We start from the raw sequence: 20,447 nt of genomic DNA, 5'->3' as shown, positions 1-20,447 counted from the left end.
AGATTTTGCCTTAAAATCACGCAGTAACTCTAAAGTCATGTCATCAACATTAAACAGTCCCATATCCCATATTCCCTCCTGATTGGCTACGATTGCAGTTTGTGTATGCGACGTGACGGCCGCTTATCTGCCGATTAGGGAGTCTTACTGTTTAAGCTGTTTGAAACCCTTTGTCCACACACCTTCGTTGGTGTACAGTAACTAAGTACACTTACTTAAGTACTGTACTTAATTACTCTTTTGAGTTATTTGTACTTTACTTGAGTAATTCCAATTTCAGATACTTTTACTTCTACTCCACTACATCTCGGATCCAAATATAAAACTTTACTTTGTAGATTTTGATTATTTTGATTATTACAAAACATACATTAATCACTTCAACCATATATACATTTTGGCCATTTGAAAATAGCCAATCTACAAGCTCACGATGCGTCACGATGCGACGCATTGTGAGCTAGTAGATCTGCTATGTTCAAAAGATGTTTATTCATTTGATAACTTGAAATGGGACATTCTGCACAATGAGTACTTTTACTTTTGGTACTTTGAAAACATTTTGATACCAATACTTTTGTACTTTTACTCAAGTAAATATTAAATACCAGACTTCTCCTTGTTAGCGTGCCCTCACACCAAAATACCTAGAGTGGAATCCCCCAATGCATTTCAATGCAAATGGAGCGTTTTTTTGCCAGTAGAGGATTTCTGCAAAAAACGCTCCATTCTCATTGAAATGCATTGGCGGATTCCACTCTAGGTATTTTGGTGTGCCTCACACCAAAATACCTATGCATTGGCGGAACGCGGATTCCACTCTCATAGGTATTTTGGTGTGAGGGCACCCTAACAGAGTACATCTACATTGCAGTATTGATACTTTTACTTAAAGTTATACCATGTAACTTTTTTTATAAAACAAATCTTAAAATTGTCCTAACTGTTAAATCGCTAAAGTTTTAGAACCCCCACTCCGTTATTTTCAGCTTCTGAAGCTTTCTCTTTATATGTTTTCTTCTTAGCAGTGACAGGGGCGGGATTTCCCGGCAAAATGACGTAATCTGCATCATCTGTATACGTTGTGTATACGTTGGCCAATCACATCGCAGATCATACACACATGATACGCTACCGGCCAATAACCGACTCTTCCGGAAGTAGCTTCCCTCAGCAACCAGTGCTTACGATGGTGAAGGATTCTTAACCTCTTATTCCCCAAATCCTGCTCAGAAAATTACATTCTACCGGGCGAAAAACGGACGAAAAAAGCAATACCGCGACTGACCACTAGTTTAGCAACTTACACAGTATAGCTTTAAGTAAAGAATGTAAGTACTTTTTTATACCACTGTTCCTTCCCTTGTCTCTTTCTCTGAAAATCTGTGTAAAAAAGGTTGTCCTGATACCAGTGCCAGAATGGCACATCACATCCTTGATAAGATAAGCTCTCTATTGATCCCCATGCAGAGGCAAGGGTGTCGCACCAAATTCTGGGCACTGGGTGCAAGGATTCACTCACTGACTCACATCTTGTGCTATTGAAAAATAGCAGATATACAAGCTCACGGTGTGGCAAAGAGTACTGCGCTGTGAGCTTGTAGATCTGCCATTTTTGAATTGTCAAAAGTCTTTGAATATTTCAAATCCTTCTACGCTTTTTTGAAAAAGCCATGTTTCTGTGTCAGTGGTGCTCAAACCTTTTCACGTGAAGGACCCCCAAAATGATATGCATTTGGCCAACGGACCCCTATCTCAAAATATGTAGTTCCAGGGACCCCCCAGAAGCAAAATTTGAGTCACAAATGTTTGCTTAAAAAAGTACATAGGTTCAAAGATTTGCACACATTTTCACGTTTCAAAAAATAGCACATCAACAAGCTCAACAAGCTTGTAGATCTGCTATTTTTCAATAGCTAAAGTATAAAATAATTAAGGGCCCCTCCACCTTGGGCCCTAGTAACCCAGTCCCACTTTCCCCCACCTTGTGACGCCCCTGGACAGAGGCAAATTCAGGGGGAGTCAACAACAATCCCCCGGGGACGCCTAAATGTCAAACCGACTCGATATAAAAGAGCGAGGGAGCCTGTACGGGTCCCAGAAACTGACCAAATTGTCTCCGGTTCCCCAACATTTGCAAGATGAACCCGTCGCTTTGTCTCGTCGTGTTGCTGTCTTGTGGACTAACATGGGCCCAGCCGCCGCTACCACCAGCAGCCGAAGGCCCGCCACCTGACCCTCTACCCGGAACGGGAGGAGGAGGAGACCTGGACCCGTCGCTAACCGACACAGACATATTGGCAAGGAACGCGGGGTGGAGGAGGGCCATAAACGAGCTGCTGGACGAGTTCTTCCGGGTGATGAGGAAGACGCAGAACGTGGCGATCGCCATGGAGCACATGAAGAAGCCGAGAGGTTAGTTTGAAACAAGATGTCTTTTTTTGCTGCTGAAAATTTGAATTTTGACCCGGATTTTGACCCCGATTCTATAAGTGCCTTTTGAATCTGTGTACGGTTTTTTTCTTTTTTTTGTGGTGCTCAAACTCAAAGAAAGCTTGTAGATCTGCTATTTTTGAAAAAAGTTGTGAAAATGTGTGCAAATCTTTGAATATATGTATTTTTAAAGCGAACGTTTGTAACTCCAATTTTGCTTCTGGGGGTCCCTGGAACTAAATATTTTGAGATGGGGGTCCGTGGCCAAATACATATTTTGGGGGTCCTTCACATGAAAAGGTTTGAGCTCCACTGACATAAAAACTATGTTGTATTTTTGGGGGCCGAAAATTTGAATTTTGAAAAAATTCTTTCTTTCCCGGGCTGAATCAGGGGCCCAGCACGTCCCTGGGTGCCGTGACAGCAGTCCAGGGGTGCCGCAAGATAATTTTATATTATTTGAATTTTATTTGGACAATAAACCATTTAGTATCATTTTAAACTTGAAGTACAAAGTTATTATCAGTCAGTTCTAACCAAAACGGCTATCATCTCAACCTTTTCCTCGCAACATAATAGCTAAAATTTGCTATAAAGTGCTGGGAGTGAAAAATATGAATTTAATGTAGGGGTGCCTCAGATGAAAACAATATTTATAGGGGTGCCAGCTGAGCCAAAAAAAGTTTTGGAACCCCTGAACTAGGCTAAGCTAAGCCAAGAAGAGTATTAAGTATGCCAAAGAATGTGCACTATAGCATGGGTTTTCAAAGTGGGTGATGGGGCACCCTGGGGTGCCGTGACAGCAGTCCAGGGGTGCCGCGAGATCATTTGATAATATTTGGAATTTATTTGGACACTTGAAAAAATATTTAGTATCATTTTAAACTTGAAGTACAAAGTTATTTTCAGTCAGTTCTAACCAAAATGGCTATTATCTCAACATTTTCCTTGCAACATAATCACTAAAATATCATCACTGTCGGGCAGAAACCTTGTATCTCCAAGTTTCAAATGTGTACGTCTTTTAGTAATAAAGCCCTGCTTCGTCATACAAGACTGTCACACAAAACTAGTGAAAACAGCTGATCTACAAGCACACAACGCCTCGCAAATGCGTACATTTTATAGATAAATACAAAACGAACGGTTTTGGACATACAAGGTTTGCACCCGACAACGACGATATGCTATAAATATAAGGTGCTCTGAGTGAAAATTATAATGTAGGGGTGCCTCGGATTAAAAAGAATATTTATGGGGTGCCCTGAGACAAAAAAGTTTGAGAAACACTGCACTATAGTATGCCAGGTGTGGCAATAATTCTATTCTCAAGTTTGCAGATGACACCACGGTTATAGGACTAATATCCAACGATGATGAGAGGGCCTATAGGAGGGAAATTGAAGAGCTAACCCTATGGTGCCAGAATAACAATCTCTCTCTAAATGTTAGTAAAACAAAAGAGATCATCGTTGACTTTAGGAAGTCTAAAGTCAATCACAGTCCCTTAACCATAAATGGTTCACCTGTAGACATAGTGGACAGTTTCAAATTCCTGGGTGTTCACATAACAAACTCACTCACATGGTCCCTAAACAGCAAAGGTATCCTTAAGAAAGCGCAGCAGCGATTGTACTTTCTGAGGCGCCTCAGGAGATTTGGCCTGAGCACCAAGGCTCTTGTAAATTTCTATCGCTGTACCATAGAAAGTGTTTTGACAGGATGCATCACAGTGTGGTTTGGTAACGTGACTGTTCAAGACAGTAAACAGTTACAGAGAATTGTGAAGAGAGCTGCCAAAATCATTGGCACAGAATTACCACAGCTACACACAATCTATAACACACGCTGTAAGAAAATGACAGAGAACATCTTAAAGGACAGCAGTCATCCCGCCCATTCCCTGTTCTATCTCCTCCCATCCAAAAAACGTTACCAGAGCATCTCATCGCACACCACACGTCTCAGTAATAGTTTTTATGCTCAAGCAATCAGGTTGCTTAACGAAGAGATGAATGCGAGACGTAGGTAGTCATGTGCACTGTACGCAGTTTTTAAACTGTACACTGTTACACTGTATGGTTTTTGTTGTTTTTGGGTTGTCTTGGGTGACTTGTTGTTGTCTTGTTGTTGTGGGTTGATGTTTTTGTGTGTAATAAGGCTGAGAGTGCTCCTGGCACAAGCATTTCATTGTATGTCTTACTTGTATGGATATGCATGTGACTAATAAACCTGAACCTGAACCATAAAGTGGTACGAAATAGTGGAAATGCAATCAGAAAACGGCTGCAAAGAAGCGCAATGAATCAACAAAATATCCATGTGTGTTTACTGTTTACAGTGGTGCGTTATGAATGATGTAACGTTTAGTTCATGATGTGAATGTTCTCTTTTTCAACAGTTGCATTTACTGTAGGCAACCCCACGACTGTACTGGGAACACTGGGACCCCACACATATGACACCACGCTCATCTATAAAAAGCTTTTCACCAACATTGGCGATGCCTACGATAAGGAAACAGGTAATATTATATATATGTGTAAATATTTGGGCTGGGATGCGATTAAAAAAATGAATCTAATTAATCAGAGGCTTTGTAATGAATTAATCGAAATTAATCGCATGTTCAATCGCATATAAATATTTGACCCGAGAAGCATTTTTTTCAAAAAGTAAAACACATTTTGTTGTACGAGTGAATCAACGAGTGAGTTTTTTAAATCTAAATTTTGCATCCACTGGGCCAAGCAAAGCGCTCTGATTGGCTACTTCTCCCTTTGCGTTTGTTGCCTCTTCTTGGTTGGTGCATCGCTAGGATCGGTGTGCCCGAAACTGAAGGTTCTGTGTCGCAAAAACCAAGTGCGATTAAGATGTGTTAATTGTTTTAATCGTGTTCATTTTCTGTAATTAATTAATCACAATTAATCAGTTAAAGTCCCAGCCCTAGTAAATATTTTTTTTGTACATAATTAACTTTCAGTTTCATTACCAATCAATCTGTCTGTTATGTTATAGCGTGAAATCATTTAAAGGAGTAGTTCACCCCCAAAATGATTTTCTTCCCCCTATTGATTACTAATCATGCCACGGAGACTTGAGTTCAATGAATATTGTTTTGTCACGTTCCCTAAGACAATTTCATTACAATAAATGTACCCCCATTGATTCCGGATGGGGACCCAAATGCATAAGGGTCCTCATCTGGAATCAATGGGGCTACATTTACTATAATCAAAATGTTGTCTTAGGAATGTGAAAAAAAAATGTATTGAACTCAAATCTCCATGGCGTGAGTGAGCAATAGAAAGAAATGATAGTTTGTGGGTGAGCTACTCCTTTAACATGTTTACCTATAGCCATCAGCATCAAAACAGAACTGAACGGAGAAAAAAAAAGGTTATTTTAATGACTTTTGCTTACAGCAAGGCCTCTCAAATCTTTCCGGCCATGACCCGCCAAAATAATAGTATTTGAACTGGGAACCCCCTCACACTGACAAGCACTTGGAATTATGACATTTAGTTTGTCTCTGTTCCACAGATAAATATTGAGAAAATAGCCAATCTGCAAGCCCACAGCTTATAGATCGTCTATTTTCACAATCTTTGCCTCTTCCTGACATAATATTTTACAATTACGCTAGTTTGGCAGTCAAATGTTATTAAAAGTCATTAAATTGTAACTTTAGAAACGTGCAGATACCCTGTGTACACATCCTACTGTATGATGGTTAGTTTAGAAAACAATGTTGCACATTAAAGGAGTAGTTCACCCCCAAAAAATTACTTTTCTTATTTGTTATTTGTCGCAATACTAAGACAACATTTTGATTATAGTAAATGTGTACCCCCATTGATTCCGGATAGGGACCCAAATGCTTTCAGGTCCTCATCCGTAATCAATGGGGGTACATTTATTTTAATACCAAATACCAAAAAATATTATTGAACTCAAAGTCTCCATAGGGTGTGTAATCAATAGAAAAAACGTAATTTTGGGGTTGAACTACTCCTATAAGCTAATCATCTGTGGACCCCCCAAAAAAGAGATCTAGGGGATCTCAACCCTTAGTTTGGGAACCACTAGCTTACAGCTCTGGGGGGAAAAAAGGAAAAGAAAAATAAATAATGTTGGTGTTTGCTTGTAAGAGTCACAGTGACCCACAGTTATTGCCGGGACAAATTCGTTTCTCAATAATGGAACATTTCCACTGGTGTAAAGCACTGGTTCCCAACCTGTGGGTCGGGACCCCCAGGGGGTCCCCTTGGGGGGGTCCCCAGATGATTAACTTAATGTCCAGCATTGTTTTATCACTCAACAGTAAACAAACCAACATACAGTTTAAGTGTATAGAGGTATCTGCACATTTCTAAAGTGACAATTTAAGGACTTTTTAAAACCTCTAAAATGACAAATTAAACATTGGACAAATGATTTAATGTTAGAGGCAGAAATTGTGAAAATATCCGATCTACATGCTCACAACGCCTCGCGCTGCGAGGCATTGTGAGCATGTAGATCTGCTATTTTCACAATAGAACCATGTCTGGTTCCCAAACACAGGGTCGGGACCCATTTGTGGGTCGCGGACACACATTTATGGGTCCTTTAATTTTTGGTGTCCTACATTTTGTTTTGAATTATTATTATTTCAAAACATTCCCCAAAAAGCAAACATTTTCATCAATTAGGAACAAATTTCTCTTTTTTTTCAATAATTCAATGAAGAAATCAAAGACAAATCTGAGAAATTCCATAAATTAGAAAACAAATTGTTTAAAGAAGTACAGAAAATAGCCAATTTACAAGCACACAACGCAGTGCGAAGCGACGCTTTGTGAGCTTGTAGATCTGCTATTTTCACAAGTATTGATCCTGGGCAAGCGATCTACAAGCTCACAACGCGTCACGATGCGACGCGCTGTGAGCTTGTAGATCAGCTATTTTCAAATATCCTAGGTATAAAATAGGGCTAAAGTGGATTAATGTGTGTTTTATAATATAATCATTTATATCTGCCGAGTAACTAGTAGCTAAATATTTCGACTAAATATAGTGGAGCAAAAGTACAATATTTGGATCCGAGATGTAGTGGAGTAGAAGTAAAAGTATCGGACAATGGAAACAATCAAGTACAGTACAAATACCTCAACAGTACAGGGGCGTCAGTTGGGTATGGCAGGGGTATGAAGCTGCCATACCCTGGGTCCAGGTGGGAACATAAAAGTTAATTTTAAATATGAATCCATGAATATCTCTTTGTCTATCTGTTCTGGTTATTATGTTGTTAAATTACAGTAAAATAGTAGAAACAGGGGGAAAAAATAGAATGTACTTCTTAAAATAAATGTATCATGCCTGTTGCTAAGGTATGGCAACATGACTGGTGTCTTGCATGCGCGCGAAGGCACGTGTTGCCATACCTTAGCTTTTTCTGAACTGACGGCACTGCTTAAATAAACATATACTTAGTTACTTTACACCACTGAATGGAACCAAGTGGACCCATGGCTACGGATTTCACTCTGCAAATATTAAGTAATGTCAGCCTCGTACCATAAGGCTCAAAGTAGCAATGACCAAATATAGAAGCACTTATAGTCCAGTCACTTTAGGGTTAGACCTCAGACAAATTGCAATAGTAGCAAACTCAACTGATTTTGTATCCTCATTATGTCCTTAGTGAGGGAAAAAAAGTCCCACGGAATCCCACCGGGGCAAGGTTTTGAAAACGACCTACCTACCTTCACTACAATATAACGGAAAAAACAACTGAAAAAAAATCTGCTTCAAGTGGGATATGAGGGGTCAAACTAGGTGTTTTTAATTATTCTGAATCCATTGCAAGCATTTGTTTTGCATGAAAAACATTCCTTGGGCTAAAAACGGACCCCAAAAGACTGAAAATTGATGAAAATTGATGAAAATGGACGTTTTGAGTGGCCATTTCTGGCCCAAGGAATGTTTTTCGTGCAAAACAAATGCTTGCAATGGATTCAGAATAATTAAAAACCCCTAGTTTGACCCCTCACATCCCACTTAAAGCAGATTTTCCGTTATATTGTAGTGTATAGTAAGTGAAGGTAGGTAGGTCGTTTTCAAAACTTTGCCCCGGTGGGATTCCTTGGGACTTTTTTTCCCTCAATAAGGACATATTGAGGATACAAAATCAGTTGAGTTTGCTACTATTGCAATTTGTTCCAGGTTTGGCCTAATTTTGCCCTAAAATGACTGGACTATTAGGGCACGCTCACGCTTAGGGCACGGTCACGCTGCACTTTTATTGACCATCAGGTCGCAGTTACTCTTAAAGGACAACTTTGGTTTTTTTTTTTACAACAAGGGTTCATATTTTAAATAGTCATTAGAAAAAAGAAAAGATGAGTGTTAAAATGTTTTCATTTACTTCTTTCTATAGTTTTTGTGGTTTTAGCGGTTTTGATTTGAATGCATGCCCCCAGGTTGGGGGCATGCATGCAAGTGGCTAAATATGTCTTTTTAGACACAATTAAGCCCATTCTCAAGATGCACCGCAATCTTTCATGGGCTGTTTCATGGGCTGACTTATGGGGGCTGATGTAAATAGTAATAAAGATTAAAGAAATTGCCGGCTTATTGTGTCTAAAAAGACATGTTTAGCCACTTGTACGCATGCCCCCACCCACTGAAATCAAAATACTAAAATCGCTAAAACAATAGAAAGCAGTAAATGAAAACATTTTAACGCTTATCTTTTCTTTTCTCTGATTACTATCTAAAATATGAATCATTGTAAAAAAAGAAAACTGGTCAGTCTGTCAGTCTGTCTGTCATGTCACACTTTTCCCCTACTCATATCTCCGCCACCGTTGTCCCTATCAATGCCAAACTTTGCACACACACTCCTTGGCTGCCAAACCACAACCTCCACCCCTCATTTCTCACATGCCCCTCTTCTATCGCCACCATGGGTCCGATTCTTGCAAAACACATTTTTGGACACTCCTGCAGATTTTGCCCTAAAATCAGGCAAAGCGGTACACAGTATGTCTAGAGTCATGTCATCAACATGGATCTGTCCCATTTAGCGCCAACATCAGGCCGATTTTTAAAGACGGATTTTTGGACACTGCTCCTACAGATTTTGGCCTCAAATCACACAAAGCGGTACACAGTATCTCTAAAGTCATGTCATCAACATGGATCTGCCCCATTTTCCATATTCCCTCCTGATTGCCTTCCATTGCCTTCTAAAGTTTGTGTATAGTTTGTGACGATCGCTTATCTCCTGATTAGCCACTCATCAAGAAAAGATGAGTGTTAAAATTTTTCCTTTACGGCTTTCTATCCTTTTAGTGATTTTAGCCATTTTGATTTCAGTGTTTGGGGGCATGTGTACAAGTGGCTAAATATGTATTTTTAGACACAATAAGCTGGCAATTTCTTTATCACTATTTACAGTAACACTCCCAGCCCCCATAAGTCACATCTACCCATGAAAGATTGCGTCACATCTTGCGAATGGGCTTATGTTGTCCCAAAATATTTAGCCACTACACATGACGCCAACCACTGAAATCAAACTCATTAAAATGGCTAAAACAATAGAAAGCAGCGCAGGGGCGTCACACCAAATTCTGGGCCCTGGGTACAAGGATGATTCACTGCGGGCCCCCCATGAATGTTAACTATTGAAAAATAGCAGATCTACAAGCTCGCAGCGCGGCACTCGGTGCCGCGCTGCAAGCTTGTATATCTGCTATTTTTCAATAGCTAAAGTTACTAGGGCCCCTCCACCTTGCGCCCCAGTAACTCAGTCCCACTTTCCTACCCCTTGTGACACCCCTGAAGCAGCGACCATGCATGAGCTACGGTGGGCTAAAATCGCTTTGGGAAACCCGGCCAATATCACTATTGATTTTAAGTGCTATTGGTGATATATTGCCAATTGCCCAGGGCGATATATGGCCTACACCATCATTCAGATTTCACACACAAAGAGCTTAATAAAGTCTCATACCTGTCTAAATACGGTACGGCTTTCTATAATTATCCGCATCCTCCGTGTTCTTTAACAAGACGCCTTTTTTATCCAATCGCTGGCTCTTTATCTCAATGGGGTTGGTGCGCATGGGAAAACAGAAAGCGATCGGATAAAAAGGCTTCTTATTAAAGAACACGGAGGATACAGGTAATTATAGAATGCCGTACCGTATTTAGACAGGAGTGAGACTTTATTAAGCACTTTGTGAAATCTGAATGGTGGTGTAGTTGTAGGGGGCTAAATAAATCTCTCTGCCCGAACCCATGTAAACACGGGAACATGACGGTCAGGGCTCGGTCTCTACGACCATGCGTGAGCTACGATGGGCTAAAATCAATTTGGGAAACCCAGCCATTGACTGATTATTATGCAGTTTTTTTTGAATAATGCTTAGTTTTCACTTTTGCAACACTTAAAATATTGAATGTGAATTGTGTACGGTAATATCGCACATCGTATCGATATCGGAATATTTGGCATACATATGGAGATATGAAATTTGGTCCATATCGTGCAGCCCTACTCTGGGCGACAGATTTTCCCCCTTGGGATAATAAAAGTAGCCTCGCAACAGCCAGACTCTCCCAGGGGAGAGTCTGGGAGACCTCCACGCTTTACGATGACGTAGTTACTCACTTTGACTGACAGGTCCAGTCCGTAGTCATCAGCGCATCAAAACATCGTCGGCAGAACAGCAAATACGTCTTTTCCAGACAGAAATTCCAAAGGTGCAAACTGTTGTTAATTTTTAAGTTATGAGATGCCGTTGATTTCAGATAAAAGTTCGCTTAATACAGCTTTTATTTGCGATTTGTAAACTCGCGTCGGGTATGGGGGCCGCCATGTTTGTTTTCAAAATGTTAGAGCTGTAGCAGCCGCTCGACCAATCAGGAGCGGTGTGAGGCGGGTCGCTCCAAATGCAGCCATTTGATTGGAAATTGAGAACCTAAGTTCTCATAAAGAGACTCGATGGGAGGGACACCAGACCGAGAAAGGAAGCACATTGGTGATGACGTAGCTCGGGATGGCCGTGCAAGGCTATAATAAAAGTATCTATCTATCTATCTGTTTATCTGTCTATCTATCTATCTATCTATCTATCTATCTATCTATCTGTCTATCTATCTATCTATCTATCTATCTATCTATCTATCTATCCGACAGGGGTCTTCACGGCGCCTGCGGAGGGCACGTACTACTTCACGTTCTTCTACCACACGATGAACAAGAAGTTCGGCCCCCTCGGCGGGCTGGCGCTGCACCTCAACGACGTGCTGGTGGTGAAGAGCATCGAGCAGGTGGCCGGCGGCGACTACGGCGACAGCGCGGGCAACGCCGTCGTGCTGGACCTGCAGGTGGACGACCGAGTGATGGTGGTCCTCAAGGCGGACATGGACATTAAGGAGGACGACTACGTCAACACCTTCACCGGCTTCACACTGACCCCAGCTTAAATTCATTGCCTTTTCAAAATGGCCGCCAAGTTCCTCACTGCCATTCCATGTAATTCACCCCTTGTCAAGTCCCGCCCGTTGTCCCGCCCCTCTTCACACACATTGGTTGCTGTGTCTTGGTGGGACATTCGGTGGGACACTCCATCCACTACCATTTTAATTCAGTTGCTTCGTATTGTTATTCTGTGTGTTCAATTCTAATTTCAAACTTGGTTTCAGTAAAATGGAGCTGCTCAGTGGCAGTATAGTGACCCAGCATGTTTTTAAATGTTTGTAATTCTCCACAAATTATGTTTTAGCGATTCAACATAAAAAAGGCAGAACCAGGGTGGGACAAGGCAGATAGAGCCTGCTGGTTGGTCAGTCAGTGACCAACCAGAAAGCTAACAAAGGGTGAATTTTTAGTGCACGGATACATTTTTAGTGCACGGATCGTGCACGCCCATGCCTAGATCATGCACCACATGTGTGCACGCTGTTCACAGCTTTCAGACAAAAAAAATCTGCTTGAAATCCGTTCAGGCATTCATGAGATAGAAGCCTTCAAAGTCTTCAAATGTAAACAAACATGGCTGCCATTTTGAAAGATGTGTTTGTTATGGGGCTAAACATGCAATTTCGCGATTGCGATCATGCCTAATACATTTTAGGCATTTTAGATTTTGTGGTTCTCAACCTTTTCAGGCCGCGACCCCCCATATAACTGGGGACCCCCAAAACAATCATATTTTTTAACTGGGTACCCCCCACCCTGATGAGCACTAAAAGTTGAGGCTTTACATTTTGAATAACACCCTTCTATTGTGAAAATAGCAGATCTACATGCTCACAACGAGGCGTTGTGAGCATGTAGATCTGCTATTTTCACAATTTCTGCCTCTAATGTTTGACAATTTGGCCAATGTTTAATTTGTCATTTTAGAGGTAAGTTAACCATCTGGCGACCCCCACAAATAATTTGGGGACCCCCCTGGGGGTCCCGACCCACATGTTGAGAACCACTGCCCTAAAACATGATTATCAGGTATTATGATTATACTAGGAGGAAGATTTTTTTCCAAAAAGGTGTACAGAAAGAGTTAAAATGAGGTTTTTATGTGGCCACACCCACCAGTTCAATGGTTGTTGTGGTGGGTGGTGACCCAGCTGAAGTTAGCCCCACCCACAGTGTTGGGTGAATGGTAAAAGGGGAGGGGATGATTATATGATGTCATTTTATCTGTGTTTTTGGATCGGCACTTTTGACCCACAAGGTGTCAGCCTCCAGGAAGAAACCCCAAATACAAAGGGAATACATAATTGCTCATAACAACCACACAAGGGGGTCTAATGAAGTACTGTCAACCTCCTAGACACATGAAAACCAGAACAAGTACAAAACTATGGCACTGCTTCTTTAAACCCTCTATAGAGAGTATGTGCATGCATAAAGTGAATGGCAAATCGAGTGGCAAAGTGAGTGGCAAAGTGAGCTTAAAGTCGTTTAACGTTGTTTAATGCAATCAGATAAGACTTTTCTGTTGTGGTTGTATGGGCTGTCAAGGCCAGAAAGTCGTTTTTTTGCCACTCATACTCGCCACAGTAGGCAATCCCGGGTATGATGATGATGTCATGCGCATACCCTCTATAGCAGGGGTCTTCAACGTTTTCAGGCCAAGGACCCCTTAGTTGAGAGAGAGATGAAGCAGGGACCCCCACAACCTGTTCATAGATTCCATATAGTTTCATCTTTTGGCAGCACGATCATCAGTGTATTTTGGATTCATGTCAATTTGTGTTTTCAGATATTTAACCACTTGAACCGTCAATACTTAACAAGCATGACTTTTATCTATGTACTTAGTCTGCTCTTTTCCCCCCTCTACACCGAAGCTCTTTGCCCAAAATAGCCGATCTACAAACTCACAAGCGCGAGGCGTTGTGAGCTTGTAGATCTGCTTGTAAATCTGCTATTTTTGGCTAAAGTTATCCAAATATGGACGCTAGGGTTCAAGTGGTTAATATTCACAACTTGTGTCCATTTATATGTTGGCTCTTCAAAAAACTGCAGATCTACACGCTCACAGAGGGTCACTTCGTGCCATGCTTCCAAGCTTTTACATCTGCTATTTCTGAACGTTTTTGAAAAATACAGATTCTCTTCTGGGGGTCCCTGCCCTGGCATCTCTCCCATTTCTCCACCCCAGAATAGGGATGCTTTGTGTGGGTTTTTCTCATCACAAACATTGATTGATTGAAGACTTGACTACACAAAAGTATAGTTCACTGGTATAAGGTAAACTAAATGGATAAACACCACAAGAATGTTTTGGGGCATGTTTCAATTGGGGTCCTTTAAAACAAAGACCGGACAAACACATCCCCTCCCATTCGGTTAGGGTGGGAAGGGTGGCCAAGAGCGATCAGTTTGACCATTATTGGACCATCAGACCCTCAAAGTCGGTCCATCGGTATACAACAAACACTTAAGAAAGCGAAAGACATATAAGCCCCTCTTGGGACCCTTAAATTACCTTTTTTTGTATTTGGAAGACGGTAATTAGGGTCCCTTGCTCCTTAGTTCACTCTGCCTGATACGCACGCCTACCACTGTATTGTCTCGGACAAATACAACGTCGCTCAGATGTTGTTGAGATTCTTTAAAGATACCCAGAACTGCACTAGGAGACCGCGGAAAGTGTGCGAAGCGGCGCTAAAATGCATTGCCGTTAAAGGAGTAGTTCACCCCAAAATGACTTTTTTTCTATTGATTAGTCACGCCATGGAGACTTGATTTCAATATGTTTTTGTATTTGTCACATTCCTAAGACAAAAATGGATTATAGTAAATTTTCCCCCATTGATTCCAGATGGTACATTTATTGTAATCAACTTATTGTCTTAGGAATGCGACAAAAAAATATATATATATATTATTGAACTCAAGTCTCCATGGCATGAGTAATCAATAGAAAGAAGTCATTTTGAGGGTGAACTACTCCTTTAAGTATTTTTAATCTATGTGTGAATATTTTGATGTTTTTTTCCAACCTGTCTCTTTCTTCCTCATTACGTCACATGTCCCGCCTCCCCGCGGCGTAGTTGGCTGGATGGTAGTAGCAGCAGCGTGTCAGCGTGTCTCTCATGTGTCTCTGATAGATCAGAGGCAGGAACGTAGCCAACCACGCCGTGGGGAGGCGGGACATGTGACGTAATGGGGAAGCGAGAGGCAGTTTGGAAAAAAGCTGCTACATTTTCACAGATAGATTACAAATATTTAACGGCATCGCCGAATAGCGCCACTTCGCACACGTTTACGCGGTCTCCTGCAGTTCTCGGAATCTTTAAAGAATCTCAACAACATCTGAGCGACCTTGTATTTGTATTTGTATTTGTCCGAGACCAGACAGTGGTAGGCGTGCGTATCAGGGAGAGTGAACTAAGGAGCAAGGGACCCTAAATACCGTCTTCCAAATCCATCTTGGATCTTCATTCAACCGACTCACATAATATTATGGTGCATGCTTGCCCAGCCCAACCTCCCATCCCCCCTCTCCCTCTCCCATGGGTCCTAGGGTAGGTAACACACAACCATACCTATAAAAGAACCAAAGTCATTGAAGTTCCATCCGAAAAAATGAAATAATTTAGAGAAAAAAAGCGAATAAAAAATGGAAAAAAAGAGGGTCACTGACAGAAACTTTGTATAACGTTGTACAACTCTTTGAATAAAGAAACCGTAAAAAATAAAAACTGAAAATAGGGATGCTTTAACGTAGTTGATTCCAGTATATGATTTCAAGATGGTTTGTTGGGAAGTTATTCATTATGTGTCTATTTGATTTCAATTGTTAAACTGATTTCTATTGTTATTTTATTGTGGTTTACCATTAAAAACAAGAAATAAAACACGATAGAGAATTGTATAACTGTTATCTTACATCATTTAGCATTGAACTTGAACTGTGTGACAAAATGTAGGCTATACTTCAGCATGTCTTCTCAGCCCACTGTTGGAAGCAATATGAATGTGTCCTTGTAGCCTACACAACAGATATGATTATTATATGAGCATACATGCACAGTAGAGTCCTCGCTGTTATTTTTTAAGAAATTGACCTAAAATGAACAAGTTAAATTTGAACATTTTAACATAATTTGCTTTTCTTTAAAGAGATATTTCAACATGTTTGGGGTAATTTTTAATGTATACTCATGGGGCTTTTGTGTTTCACCCAAGACAGTGTTTTAAGTTGCTTGATTCACTATTTAGATATTTGATATTCATTTTCTCAGTCTCGCCTCCTTCCTATACGAAGCCATTGTAACTTCAAACTCCATTTTAACCATGATAGATTAATCGAAAACACCTGTCTTTGGTTCTGTTGACTAATATTGTCCTTATGTGAGGAGAACTTTTGTATTACTTATTTGATGTTCTTTATTTATTGTTTATTTTATTTTATTTCCCCCCATAATATAAAAAAAAAATATGTGAAAAAATGAATTGAAAAAACATGGCACCCTCACACATAAGAAGAACAATGTATACAGTTGGTCATCAGAACCAAAGACGGGTGTTTTCGCTGAATCTATCATGGGTAAAATCAAATGGTGTTTGAAGTTACAATGGATTGGTATAGGAAGGTTGCCTGTCCGATCAAATTAATATCACATATCTAAATGCTGAATCAAGCAACTTAAAAAACTGTCTGGGGTGACATTACAACGCCAACAACCAATGAAATATCCCTTTAACCTTTATTTTTTTTATTTTTTACATTTTACTGTGTAGACAGGTCATAGTCCCCTACCACACACTGCTATTCCACTAGTGCAGCATAGTCTGCTTTAGCTCATTGTACAGAGTATCTCTAAAGTCATGTCATCAACATGGATCAACACAGATTCTGTGAGTGAAATAAGCGACCAGGTCTATGAAAATAAGCCCAAAAGCAGCGACCAGTTTCACCTATTGAGCTCTATTACATTAGTTATTTTCTAAAAGAATGTTGAAAGCAAGGCCAAATAAGCAACTACACTACAGAAACAAGCCCAAACAAAAGCAACCCACAACTAGCAACATTATAGGAAAACAGGATCAAAGTCGCTTATAACGAGCAAACCTGGCAAAACTGCCTTACAGTAACTACAGTCGGCGTCGGCTGAAAAAAAAAAAAAAAAAAAACAAGTGCTTAGTTTTTTGCAGTTCTTTGCAGTTTGGTGTGCTGTGGAGACACCTTTACTGGTTGTACATTCACATTCTGAAGGTTGAAAAGGGAAAGGGAAGTTTGGGAACAAGTTTGACTATTATGTTAAATTCCTTTTCCCTTTTTTCCTTACATCATTTTGACAGCATTAGATGAACATTTCAGGGAAATAAAAGACCTATCACACATTGTTTCGTGATCTTTTATTTGTGCAAGTATATAATATTATATTGATTATATTGATCATGTCTCTGACACTAACCCTATACCTAACCTAACCCTAACCTCCATGGAAGTGCTGCCACTCAGACAATTAGAAGTCAATGTCTGAATGCCGGCATGTCGGAATGGAGAGGGGCCCCCGCAAAGGGTATTATGTCCAGTACTGTTGGTTTTCAGGATTCAAATTCCACGTTTCCAGCAGATCTGCTACTTTTGATGATTTTGCGTGACGCTGTATTATGATAAGTAGGGCATTAAAATATTAAAAAATATTTCTGCCCGTCAACAACGATATAGTATATATATTTTTTTTCCTTTGGTATCTAAATCTCCGACTGTCAGTGATGCAGTAAGCATGGGGTCGGCAACCTTTTTGACATGAAGTGCCATGTTTGACATTTCTTGATAGTCAGTGTGCCATGTCAATTAAGTTTGGTCATGACAGTGACACCATTAGTCCATGGGCCATACGAGATGTCGATATCCGAAAGTTGGCAAAGATTAGCATGCATTTTTTAAAAGCTCTATAGATTATATTTTGGTCTGATAACCCTTTCTGAGACACAGCTAAATTGGTGTTATCAGCCGCAAGAGTTGGTGTCCCATTAACTTTACTATACAGGGAAGGATTTATCTACAAGGATTAATCTACTTTAAGTAGCATACTGTATGAGGGGTCAAACTAGGTGTTTTTCATGATTCTGAATCCATTGCAAGCATCTGTTTTGCACAAAAAACATTCCTTGGGCTAAAACTGCCTACAAAAGTGTGAAAAGTGATTGTGGGGTGGTTTTTAGCCCAAGGAATGTTTTTCACACTCATAAAGGGTCATTCCCACCGGCATAGGCGATTTTAAGGGGTGTCCTAGGGTGCACGTGCACCCCCTGGCCGCCAGGCGGCCATTTTGATTTTTTTGATCATAATAAACACGCAATATGATTTAGAAGAAGAACATCTCAAATTCGCCTTTTTTGACCCTTTGAAGCACCCATAGCATGACTTCTAAACCAATCACAGCAAATGGGGGGCGGGAGGTAATAGGACTACTGGTTTCTCAACCAATCACAGTGACTGTCTGAACGTCTCTGACAGCACAGCTTGAAAAACAAACGGCAGATGATGACACCTGCAGATTTATCTAAATAACAGAATTAAACAGTTGTTTCACAGTGGAATATGCTACCTGGGGTTAACTACAGACATCCATAGGACATGTGGATAGCTTTTACATTTACCATACGTGAACTAAAGTTTTCGGCGCTGCTCAACGAGGCTGGATTACAAGATGTGTTCTGTGCCTCCAAGGAATAACACTTTCTTCTGGGCACCTCAATATAACATTGGATATTTTCTTGTCATTTTCTTAAGGTAAGACATGGCTTTATTTAACTATCTGTTCACTGTGGAGTTAGCCAGCCTGTTTTCTTCTCCTCCGTGTGTGTGTGTGTGTGTGTGTGTGTGTGTGTGTGTGTGTGTGTGTGTGTGTGTGTGTGTGTGTGTGTGTGTGTGCGCGCGCGCGAGCGAGCGAGCGCGCATGCTTGCTTCACTTGCTTGTAAATATTGGTAGCTGCTGGTTATGGATCTTTGGTGGTGTGGTTGTGCCACACCACCGATGTAAATGACTGCTTGATTGCTTGATGAATGATGATTAACTTGATGTTTGGCTTTATATGTCCTGGCTGTGCTGCCTCTGTCTGCAAAATAAGTAAATAAATCCTATAGATAGACATATGGTGTCTAGAAAAAGAAGCACCTGTTTTACACTTTTTTTTGTTTATATTGTGTTACATTTGGGTACAAAATTAACTGCAGAAATCCGCTAAAACAACATTACAAAACCGCTAATTCAATATGTAGATATTTGATGTGAATTACCAGGCCCTCCAGGCCCAGGGCATCTCCCCACACACACCCATTGTAACTTCAAACTTCATTTTAACACATTATTTTTGGTGACTCATATTACCCTCCTAATACGTGAGCAGGCCGTGTTTTTTCGATAACTGTTTCATTTATTTTTAATAATTATTTTGTTGTATTTCCTTTTTCCCAAATAATTATTAAAAATAAATGAAAAGAAGTTAGCGAAAAAACACGGCCTGCTCACGTATTAGGAGGGTACTATTAGTCACCAGAAAAAATAATGGGTGTTTTTAATGAATCTCTCATGGTTAAAATGGAGTTTGAAGTTACAATGGGTGTGTATGTGGAGAAAAGCCCATAAGGTGTTTCCCTGTTGAAAGTGGAATATCCCTTTAATTTATTTATTTTCCCTGCATAGTACTGTTCTATCTGTCAGTCATTCAATGTTATATGAGTTTAAAAAAGGATCTCAATGTAAATAAGCCTCGGCTTTCCCGAGCGTATCCTTTTAGCTGACCTTGTACCAGTGAACTGTACTGTCATGAACTGTACTTTCCTATGCAAACTTCTAATAAATACCTCAATCAATCAAAGCTGAGAAGGCCTCGAGAGGTGGGGGGAAAGTGGGACTGAGTTACAAGGGCCCAAGGTGGAGAGGCCTTCATTTTTAGCTTTTGAAAAATAGCAGATGTACAAGCTCACAGCGCAAGCTTGTAGATCTCCTAATCTCCTAATCTCCTAAATCGTGAAAATGTGTGCAAATCTTTGAATATGTAGTTTTTAAGCGAACATTTGTGACTCAAATTTTGTTTCTGGGGGGTCCCTGGAACTAAATATTTTGAGATGGGGGTCCGTGGCCAAATACATATCATTTTGGGGGTCCTCCACATGAAAAAGTTTGAGCACCACTGACATAGAAACATAGGTTTTTCAAAAAACCATAGAAAGATTTGAAATATTCAAAGACTATTCAAGATTTTTTCAAAAATAGCAGATCTACAAGCTCGCAGCTTGTATATCTGCTGCTTTTCAATAGTTAAAGCACAAAATAATGTGTAATAATGCGTTCCCACTCTAAATGGGTTGAATCCCCTCCTCCCCCTATGAAGAACATTCATGGGGGGCCCGCAGTGAATCCTTGTACCCAGGGCCCAGAATTTGGTGCGACACCCCTGGCCGCGAGAGCCACTAACAGCCACACACATAGACATCAAAGGGGGCTCGAGCCCCTGCCCTTTTAACTGTCTGTAAAAAAGTGCC

General features: G+C 40.5%; 1 protein-coding gene across 1 annotated transcript; it reads left to right on the top strand.

The window, feature by feature from the left end:
- The first annotated feature begins 2,062 nt into the window (after window positions 1-2,062).
- Window positions 2,063-13,917, top strand: LOC308298246 (complement C1q-like protein 4). The gene is made up of 3 exons (XM_080741809.1): window positions 2,063-2,415; window positions 4,835-4,957; window positions 11,624-13,917. The coding sequence occupies exons 1-3, from the start codon at window positions 2,142-2,144 to the stop codon at window positions 11,911-11,913; spliced, it is 687 nt and encodes a 228-aa protein (XP_080597935.1). The 5' UTR covers window positions 2,063-2,141; the 3' UTR covers window positions 11,914-13,917.
- Window positions 13,918-20,447: the final 6,530 nt, after the last annotated feature.

Source organism: Nannobrachium achirus (assembly GCF_963921795.1).
Source record: "Nannobrachium achirus genome assembly, chromosome: 14".
Taxonomy (NCBI): domain Eukaryota; kingdom Metazoa; phylum Chordata; class Actinopteri; order Myctophiformes; family Myctophidae; genus Nannobrachium; species Nannobrachium achirus.
Note: the sequence above shows the minus strand (reverse complement) of the source record. Positions and strands in the feature narration are given on the sequence as shown.

Coding starts and splice junctions, on each gene's coding strand:
- LOC308298246 (XM_080741809.1), top strand. CDS start 2,142: ATGAACCCGTCGCTTTGTCTCGTCGTGTTGCTGTCTTGTGGACTAACA. Junction 2,416..4,834: donor GCACATGAAGAAGCCGAGAG/GTTAGTTTGAAA, acceptor CTTTTTCAACAG/TTGCATTTACTGTAGGCAAC. Junction 4,958..11,623: donor TGCCTACGATAAGGAAACAG/GTAATATTATAT, acceptor TCTATCCGACAG/GGGTCTTCACGGCGCCTGCG.